The sequence below is a fragment of the Notolepis coatsorum genome (genome assembly GCF_963971535.1).
Source record: "Notolepis coatsorum genome assembly, chromosome: 6".
Taxonomy (NCBI): Eukaryota; Metazoa; Chordata; class Actinopteri; order Aulopiformes; family Paralepididae; genus Notolepis; species Notolepis coatsorum.
In genome coordinates this window covers 139,275,883-139,286,344 of record NC_140170.1, presented here as the reverse complement: position 1 = coordinate 139,286,344, position 10,462 = coordinate 139,275,883, and the positions used below count along the sequence as shown (strand labels likewise).

The 10,462-nt window shown below is 43.0% G+C and overlaps 1 protein-coding gene across 1 annotated transcript in view; it reads right to left on the bottom strand.

Annotated features, from left to right (window-relative positions):
- LOC311229678 (copine-9-like) overlaps positions 1 to 10,462 on the bottom strand; it is a gene marked incomplete at both ends in the record, with an annotated part of 679,647 nt that overhangs the window by 611,216 nt on the left and 57,969 nt on the right. The window contains one exon of the mRNA XM_084315753.1: positions 2,452 to 2,492. Within this exon, the coding sequence (XP_084171879.1) occupies positions 2,452 to 2,492 (41 nt within the window). The remainder of the gene's footprint in view (positions 1 to 2,451; positions 2,493 to 10,462) is intronic.

Genomic DNA, 10,462 nt, shown 5'->3' with positions numbered 1-10,462 from the left:
TGACCCGGTTATTAAAATGATATAAAAGCAATAACAACTTGCCACGGCTTTATACGTGATTCTGTCCACAGCGCATGGATTCGAAACCCGTATTAACTCGTGGTCGGGCGGCAAAGTGTTAAGAATTCACATTTGTTTTCCTGCGCCCCAGGACAGTTCAGCCCATATTTGTGAACATGCAAAGCCAGACATCACAGAGAACCCTCCAATCGATGATGTCACTGGGATGTAAAATCCAGGGCTCCATAGACATGAATGGGGCTCTGATTTTACAAGGCCATAACATTTTTGTGTGAGCTCTTACTCACAAATTAGGTTTATATTCTAGCATTGCTAGAATATCTGAACCAGAATTAAAGCCTCATTTGGGTGTAACATTGTATGGCCTCAAAAAGCCCCATTCATTGTCTATAGACCCTAGATTTGACATCCCGTTTCAGAGGGGGGCTCTCGGTCTGATTTCTTGCTTTAGGAGAGAGTAGTGCATGCTCACATACTGAACTGTTCATTTGTGAATTGTTTAAATGGGTGGCATTCCCCTTTAAGTTGATGTCAGAAACCTGATGGGGAAACTGTGCCATAATTTACTTAGACACAAATGTTTGCTAGTATATTTAAAAAATTAAAAATAATTAATATAATGATTGTGTATATTTCTAGATGAATGAGGCCCAGTGAGAGTTTATACTGTTTGTGTGTAAGCATGCGGCCACTGACCAGCTGACTGATTAAGTGTCAATCAGGTACTTTATAAATTGGCCTAATTGAGAATGAGCTTGATTTAGAGCGTCTCAGCCAATTAATCCCCTGAGGCCAAGCTTCACATTTACTGCTCTCTCTCTCTCTCTCTCTCTCTCTCTCTCTCTCTCTCTCTCTCTCTCTCTCTCTCTCTCTCTCTCTCTCTCTCTCTCTCTCTCTCTCTCTCTCTCTCACACAAACACACACACATCCTCTCTGTCTCTCTCTAAACGCTTTAGGAGAGACTCAGTGTTATTGCTCAGCGATGCATGGTACACGATGATCAGGCGCATGAAACAGTAATATTCACTAGCTACGGCATGAAATTGAACAGATTCACGTTTGTGTGGCATGTTGAGTGATGTACCAAAAGAAAAGGGACACTGGGGACTGGCAACCATTTGAAAACGTAAAGGTTGAACTAGGGCTGGACGGTATGGTCTCAAATTTATATCACGGTATAATTTGAAGCATAGACGGTAACGGTATATATCACGGTATATTAACTTATCTTAAAATGTCTATATAAATGCTTCTGAAGGGGTAAACACTGGTATGGCAGCTATTACTGTACTCTTGTATTACTAGGACATATTTCACATAGTACAGAGGTATTATAAGAACATTTATTGTGCAAAACTGCAATAGAAAAATGCAAAACCTTTTCTCAAGTGTCTGCGGGCAGGTAATGCGTATCTTGGAGCCAGTGCTTTGACCATGTCTTTAAAGCCCTTTCTATCGACAGTTTGAAAAGGAACCATGTCGTTACACAAGTAAACAGTGACAGCGTTTGTTATGTAGGTAAATAATCAAACATAATAAAATTATTCTGTTACAGCTGCTGAGCTATACTATAGCTAATGTCCATCAATATCTTCCTTTTTAATGAAATAGGTTCAAGAATCAAATCAGGATTGTTAGCAGAGAGAGAGAGAGAGGGATGGGGGAGACAGAGTGAGAGAGGGGGCTGCTAGAGTGGAGCTACATCAACAGGCTGCAGTAGGAGTGGAGCCAGCAAACGTTAGCTTTCTGAGGCTAGTACATCAACAGGCTGCTACAGTAGGAGTGGAGCCAGCTAATGTTAGCTTTCTGAGGCTACATCAATAGTTAACATTACATAAGGTTTTAACGCGACGTGGGCATTCCAGAATGGTGAGGATGCAAAGCATGTTAGACGATTGGATCCGTCGCAGAGTTTACATTACACATACAGTAGAAACTAAACTGCGCGACTCGCAAGAGAAGTTGTCACACAGCCTTCAAACGCAGGGTGGAAGAGCTACTAGTTTGCTTCTAGAATTGAAGGTCCGCTCTGTTCCGTGTCTATTATGAAATGACAATTGCGCGTTGACATGCCCACTGCGCGAAGCCTCTGTGCTCCTAAATAACTTTTTCCAGTTCGCACATATCTATTATCTATATCTAATTCTATCTAGTTTTAGGGGCAAATGCGAGTGAAATAGTCGCACTGGCTGTGGTTACGTGACGTCATTGCTATTTTAGAGTTGCTCTACTGGTCACAAGGTATAGTCAAAATCCATACCGTAGCGCAAATTCATACCGTTTATACCCTATACCGTTTATACCGTATACCGTTTATACCGTCCACCCCTAGGTTGAACTAATTTACTAACATGAAAATGAAGGTTGAAAAAAAGGCACAGATATGAAAACAGAGTGATTTATTTCTATGACAATAGAAGCATCAGTTACCTGGGTCTGACTTGGAGAAGGTGTCCATGTCTAGCAGGCTCCTGGGGAGAAGACAAGAAGTACAGCAGTCAGGCTCTTTAACCCCCTGCAAACTACACAGCAGTCGGGCTCTTTAACCCCCTGCAAACTACTAGGGCTGACCTTCGAATTTTTTTGTGGCAATCGAAGCTTCGGGGCCGAGCTTCGATTTTAATTCGAAGCTTCGAATAAAAAAAAAATGAATATTTTTTATATATATATATATATATATATATATATATATATATATATATATATATATATATTTTTTTTTTTTTTTTTTTTTTTTATGTTGTGGGACTTGTACCAGCGTTTCCGTTAGCCGGTAATTACCGGTATTTGACCGGCAAAATCTGTTGAAGTCCGACATATTTTTTTTTGTATCCACTTTTTCTCCCATTTTTCCATATTTTCTCCCATCCCAATTTCGTATCATCCAATTCAACCCTCTCCTGTCACGAACGCTGTTTCTTGCCTCCCACAAGCCGGCTGCAATGTGGACTAAGTCATACATAGCACAAGTCCCCTCCGGTACTTGAGGTAACAGCAGTCGCATCTTTTCACCTGCGCAGCTCGATCTCTCAGTGTCGAGGAGTAACGCATGGGAGGCTCACGCTGCCCCCGACACTTCCTGATTCTACTGCGCAGGCGCACCAACCGACTTGTAGGAGTCGCTTGTTCACAACGTTCGATCCCCACCCTTCAGTTTTCCCTCCCCGTAATACGGCCAATGTGTATTACTGCGGACGACCAGCCAAACTGAAAAACAATGTGGAGAGCTGGATTCGAACACGCGAATCCTAGCGTCTCCACACTGGTGGCGAGTGCCTTGCCCACTACACCACCTAGCCGCCCAAGTCCGACATATTTAATCTCTCCGGTCTTAATGTCCGGTGAAAATAATTCCCTGAGTCTAAGCACAATTTGATTATTTGAATTGTATTAAAATAGGCTAAAATTAAATAGCCTATGCGATGAACGAAACGATCATTACATTTGTTTCCTCGTTGCCTCTAATAATGACAACGACGTTGTCAGCGAGAGCTTAGTGCTGGGTGTGCGAACTTTTGTGAAGCTGCAGAGCCGGAGCAGCAGCAGCACAATGCAGTATTCCAGCAGTACTCCAATTCAGCCATTTTCAATTCAATGTTGGGTGGGGGGCGCTGCTGTGCGGTCCCCAGAAAAGAGCCAATAACAGCTGAATCAGCTGCTCTGCAGCGCCATACTCTTTGCAAATAAGTCGTTGCGAGGTGGAGAGAGTCGTCACGCAATCCCACGATAATGTTGCCGTCTCTCTCTGCCAAATTTCTCAGTTCTTCGCTTGATATAATTAATACAAATGTCCAATATAACGGAATTCGTTAGCTCATAAAAATGTGATTATAACTGTTGTTTATTAATGTCGGGCGACTGCCCACAGACACCTATTTGATTTAAAGTCGGCAGCAGCACGAGTCTCGGGACTTATTTTATTTGGAATATAATGACTTTATACGCAAAAGTAGCCTAGTTTTAAGTAAAAATATTATAAATCTACATGCCTTGATGATGTCATTCTTTTGTTTTGTTGTCATTCTTTTGCCTATCAATTGTTTTTAAGCTCAATAAACTCTGACCGGAATCTCTCTCATTTGACCGGTAGATTGAAATCTACCGGACACTGAGGCCGGCAACAATTTTTTCTAACGGAAACCCTGACTTGTACAGCACTTTGGTAAACGTTGTTGTTTTTAAATGTGCTCTATAAATAAAGTGGATTGGATTAATGAATTAAGTAGCCCCTACAAGGTCCGGATTCTACATGGTCCGGCAATGTAGACCTTGTAGACTCCACTACAGACCAATTATCAGTGAATGTTCATGCATTTTTAAGAATGGCTACTTCCACAAAAAAACAAAGAACTCACCAAAACATCTCAGTAGCACCTTATCTAAATGTTCTATTTCATATATGGAGATTCATATTTATTTATGTATTGCATGCATTTCTACATTTTATTTCCCATTTTGTTTATTCATCCCAGTATCTTTCTTTCTTATGTGTGGAATTCTACAAGGCATTTACATTCACATTTACATTTAGTCATTTAGCTGACGCTTTTATCCAAAGCGACTTACAAGTTCTGTACGACAGGTCATCAGGAAGGATACAACTCTATCAGCTGAGTAACAATATTCATCAAAGTGTTGCGTGTTACAGTGTAGGTTAGTTTATTAGGACAAGTGCATGACAGTAAGGTTAGTTAGGGTTAGATTTTTTTTATTTTATTTTTTAAATTTTATTTCAGATAATGGTTGAAGAAGTGCGTCTTTAGTCGACGGCGAAAGATTGGATGGGATTCGGCTGTCCTAACTGGGGTGGGTAGTTCATTCCACCATTGTGGGGCAAGGACTGAGAATAGGCGTGTAGGTGGTGTATATGTGTTTGAGGATGATATCAATAGTGATGATATAATTTGGGCAGTGCTGAGCTGGGTTACTTTCCTCCAGTGTATTTGTCCCCAGGCCCCACCCAATGGCCCCATGCACACACACACACACCGAAGTAAAAAAAATAAAAATTAAAAAAAAAAAAATTAAACTTCGATTTTTTTTTTAATGTTCGAAGCTTGTGCCATCGAACGAAGCTTCAAAGCTTCGAAGTATTTAAGACAGCCCTACAAACTACACAGCAGTCAGGCTCTTTAACCCTCTGCAAACTACATGTAGGGCAACATAAAAGTAGGTGCACACATTAAGACAGTAAAATGTAATATAATGCTCTTCCTTGATTTATTTATTTGAGAAGCAGCGAGAGCAATGAACGATATTTGTGTTGCGTATGCGTGTGTGTGCGTGCGTGCGAGTGTGTGTTTGTAAGTGAGTGAGTGAGTGTGTGTGTGTGTGTGTTTGTAAGTGAGTGAGTGAGTGAGTGAGTGAGTGAGTGAGTGAGTGAGTGAGTGTGTGTGTGTGTGTGTGTGTGTGTGTGTGTGTGTGTGTGTGTGTGTGTGTGTGCGTAAGTGAGTGAGTGAGTGAGAGAGAGTGTGTGTGTGTGTGTGTGTGTGTGTGTGTGTTTCAAGTTTCAAGTTTCAAGTTTCTTTAATAGTTGTCATACAGAAGTACAGAATACTTTTATACAAAATGCTTCTTACTGTTACGCTCCAGAGACTGCTAGACAAGATAAGTATGAAATAAAATAGTATAGCATGTAAAATAGAAGTAAAAATAGAGGTCACAGTGTTCAGTATAGACATATGTACAATGTTCGATGCAGAATAGAAGTAACTGAGTTACCATACAATATACAATATACTATGCAATGTACTAATATACAATACTATATAGTGCAAAGCAGAAATGGGATGAGGTACAATTTAGGTACAATTTACAGTAAGGTGTACGAGTTGTAGTGCAAATCCTTTACCAATAAATATAAAGTGTGTTTAGGTTATCTAAAGTGTGGAGAGTGGGTGCTGCCGTGTGTTGTTTGTTTAAAGTGAGTGTGTGCGTGTGGGTGTGTGTGCTGTGTGCATTTGATGGTTGTTGCATAGTGTTTATTGTTCGTTGAGCAGCCTGATGGCCTGGGGATAGAAGCTTCTTCTGAGTCTTTCGGTGCTCGCCTTAAGACTCCGGTATCGCTTGCCTGACCGCAGCAGTTCAAAGAGGCAGTTGTTCAGGTGGCTGGAGTCCTTGATGATTCTCTTAGCCTTACCCCTGCACCGCTTGTTGTAAATGTTCTGGAGGGTGGGAAGCCCCCCTCCAATTGTGCGTTCGGCTGAACGTGTCACTCTTTGTAGTCTGCTACGGTCTTGTGCAGTGCTATTCCCAAACCAGGAGGTGATGTTGCCAGTCAGGATGCTCTCTATTGTACATGAGTAGAAGTTCTTAAAGATCTTCTGACTGACTTGGAACTTCCTTAGGCGCCTGAGGAAGTAGAGGCGTTGTCGTGCCTTCTTCACAACACTGTCAATGTGTGTGGTCCATGTCAAGTCCTCGGATATGTGGGCTCCGAGGTACTTGAAACTGTTCACTCTCTCAACCGGTGCCCCGTCGATGCTGAGGGGGCTGTAGTCCTTGACCCCCGACCTCCTGAAGTCCACAATCATCTCTTTTGTTTTGCTGACGTTCAGGGAGAGGCAGTTCTCCTGACACCACTGTGACAGATTCTCTACCTCTTCCAGGTAGGCCCTCTCGTCGTTGGCAATGATCAGGCCCACCACTACTGTGTCATCAGCCAATTTGATGATTGTGTTGTTGTTCCGCTGTGCCACGCAGTCATGTGTGTACAGGGAGTAGAGGAGGGGGCTCAGAACACAGCCCTGGGGGGCCCCTATGTTGAGCGTGATGGATGAGGAGGTGCAGTTGCCTGCTCTTACCACCTGGGGTCTGCCCGTCAGGAAGTCCAAGACCCACTGGCAGAGGTTAGAGCCATATGAAATCCGTTTTATTTTTTTCCAAATTCCATTTTATTTTTTTCCAAATTCCGTTTTTTCCGTTTTAATATTTCAGAATTCTGTATTTTGCTTTGTACGCTCATTTTACCATCAGAAATAGTGTCTAATAAGTGGGAATGAATAAATGTCCACAATTTAATAAGATATAACAGTCCATTTAATAGGGCTGTCTTAAATACTTCGAAGCTTCATTCATTTATTTCATTCGAATATGAAAATAAAATTCGATTATTAAAAAAAATAAAAAGGTATATATATTTTTGCAAAATCAACTCTGCCTCTCTTTGTTAACTACAACAAGCAATGCAGTTTGTTATTTAAGATGAGGTCGGATTCGGCACTGACAGATTTGTGTTCATTGTGCTGCTTTTATGAAGCCTCAAATGACTGCTTACAATATTTCATGAAAGCAAAGTGTTTTGTTTGTCTAAGATTTAAAAAGGTTTAAACTTTACAGCACTGACAAAGTTGAACAAAGTGCTGTACAAGTCCCACAACATAAAAAAAAAAAAAAAGTAAAAAAAAAAAAAAAAGTTACAAAATTTTATACATTTTTTTTTTTAGTTGATTCCATTTTTATTGCTCAATTCCGCGATTCCGTCCGCGATTCTGTGATCGCGGATTCCATATGGCTCTAGCAGAGGTCATAGTTCAAGCCCAGGTCCCTGAGCTTGGCTATGAGTTTGGAGGGGACTATGGTATTGAATGCTGAGCTGTAGTCGATGAACAGCATTCTCACATAGTTCCCCTGCCTCTTGTCCAGGTGTGATGCTGCTGTGTGCAGCACATGGGCTATGGCGTCCTCCGTGGACCTGTTAGGGCGGTATGCAAATTGCAGGGGGTCCAGGTTGATGGGGAGGGAGGAACAGATGTAGCCCTTCACTAGCTTCTCAAAGCACTTCATGGCTATGGAGGTGAGAGCTACAGGGCGGTAGTCGTTGAGGCAAGCGGGCGTAGATTTTTTGGGTACAGGGATGATGGTGGACTTCTTCAGACAGGTGGGGATGACAGCCTGTTCTAAGGACAGGTTAAAGATGTCAGTGAATACTGGGGCCAGTTGGTCGGCACAGACTTTTAGGACGCGGCCGGGGATGCCGTCCGGTCCTGCTGCCTTCCTGATATTCACTTTTTTAAAGGTCCGCCTCACCTCATGCTCTGTTACCCTGAACACTGAGTCTCCATCAGCAGACCCCCCCCATTGCCGTGGCTTGTAGGCTGGTGTTGTTATTCACAGCCTCAAACCTCGCATAGAAGGTATTGAGATCATTTGCTAGGGAGATGTCACTGTTCAGTTTGAGGGAGGTGCCTTTGTCATTGTTCTGAGGCCCTGCCACATGCCTCTAGAGTCAGCCTGAAGTTCAACTTTGTCCCTGTAACGCCGTTTTGCCTCTATTACTGCTCTCCTGACGTTGTATCTTGCCGTCTTGTGTTCATCCATGTTGCCTGTCACAAGCCCGTTGTTGTAGGCTGAGGTGCGCACTTTCAGAGCCTCACAGACGGATTTATCTACCCAGGGCTTTTGATTTGGGTAGATTCTAATTGTGGTAGAGGGGATTGTTTCTTCTACCAGAGTACAGACAAAGTCAAGCACTGTTTCAGTGTATTCGTTAATATTGGCTGTGTTATCACGGAATACATTCCAGTCTGTGCATTCAAGTGCAGCCTGGAGTGTCTCCTCTGACGTCACAGTCCAACGCTTAACCTCTCGCGATACTACCGGCGTTCCCTTGAGACTTTGTTTATATTTTGGCAAAAGAAAGATGATCGGACTTACCGAATGGACTAAGAGCCTGTGACTTGTACCCATTCTTAAATTGCAAGTATACATGGTCTAATATGTTCTCGCCTCTGGTGGGACAGGTCACATGCTGATAGAAATTCGGCAACACCTTTTTAAGACGCGCGCTGTTGAAATCGCCCAGAACCAAAATGGCAGCGTCAACGTTAGCTATCTGTTGTTTGTTTACCTCGTCGTGTAGCTTTGAAAGTGTGTGTGTGTGGGGAGCTCCAGTAGCTCACCACGTACCGCGAGTGCTATTTCAGCGCCGTGGACAACCGTGCTCGTCACGGATCTGGGGCTGAGCGCGTTCGAATCCCGGACGGCAGCCGTGCCTTTCCCAGAGTGTCTTCCCCCCCATCTGAACCCTTTCAGCCTGCTTCTGTCGGTCGAACTTGACCAAGTATGAATGCGATGAAAAAGCGATAAACGCTAAAAGAACCAGCTGACTGGTCAAAGCTTTAAAAAAAAGAAAGTGTGTGTGTGTGTGTGTGTGTGTGTGTGTGTGTGTGTGTGTGTGTGTGTGTGTGTGTGTGTGTGTGTGTGTGTGTGTGTGTGTGTGTGTGTGTGTGTGTGTGTGTGTGTGTGTGTGTGTGTGTGAGGTGTTGGAAAGGATACATCCCCCATGCTTACAACCCCCCCAGGCTCCCTGTTATCCCCACATGCTCATACTCTGTGGAAGCGCTGGAAAACTCCACAGAGGTTTTGAGATTGACTCATTAAAATATAACCTTTTATTACATGGCGTTTTAACATTCGCGAAAATGCTTGATTGTGATTGGTCAATAGCGCTCGGTTGCCCATAGCAGCGGTCAGTTATTTTTCGATAACTGACCGCTGTCAGGGGCAACCGAGCAATAATGACCGCTGTTCGCAGCCGGAGCAATCAAGCATTTAGATCGCAGTCATGAAAGCTGCTCAGCATATGCACAGCTGCACTCATCAGTGCAAGCTGCCGGCGATGACAGCGCAGAGCCACAGAACAGAACAACTGCGTCTGCATTTGATCTCGTCTTGTCGATGGTGTAAAATGAATTAGGTATATTGTTAGTAAGTTAGCCATGTAATAAGCGAGATAATGTATAGCTATACTCGGTCATTGTCGCAAAATAATTGACCTTCACTGCGTTTAGAACACCTCTGCGAGGCGCCTCTGTATTCTAAACTCTGTGTCGGTCAATTATTTAGCGACAATGACCTTACATACATTATCCCTTACATATTTCCTGCCCTGTCTTGTTTGAGCCACTTGGGGCTACAGTCTCCATTCATGTGACTTGGTATTAAGGATTGAGAACATTATTATAGAAACAATTCCATCACGTTTAATCGCAACTGTCTCATGTAAGTAACGGCTATGTCTTGTTTCGCTATTAATCTGCACAGAAGTGATTGTTGGAGTTGAGGAATTATATACTCTAATAATAATTGACCTACAGTATAACTACAGTTTCTCCCCAGGTTCAAGTGAACCAATGAGAGGACAGGTTAACCCTGGCCACACATGAGCTCTGGTACTATGAAGCCAGAAGTAAAACCCCCAACTCGCTCTTACTGTTGGACTCATTAGAAACAGTAACCCCAGAGGAGGGTCCTCCTCAGGCCCAGGCTTCTAACTAGGCCAAACCACAGCTGAACTGAACTACGCTTTTTGGATCCAGAATGAAATGGACCAAAACCTATGGACTGAGTAAGCATACATACCGGACCGGTACATTCTTCATGTTTGGTAGTGGTTAAATGATGAATCAGAGACTCTCCCTCACTCTCCACCTTCAAATCC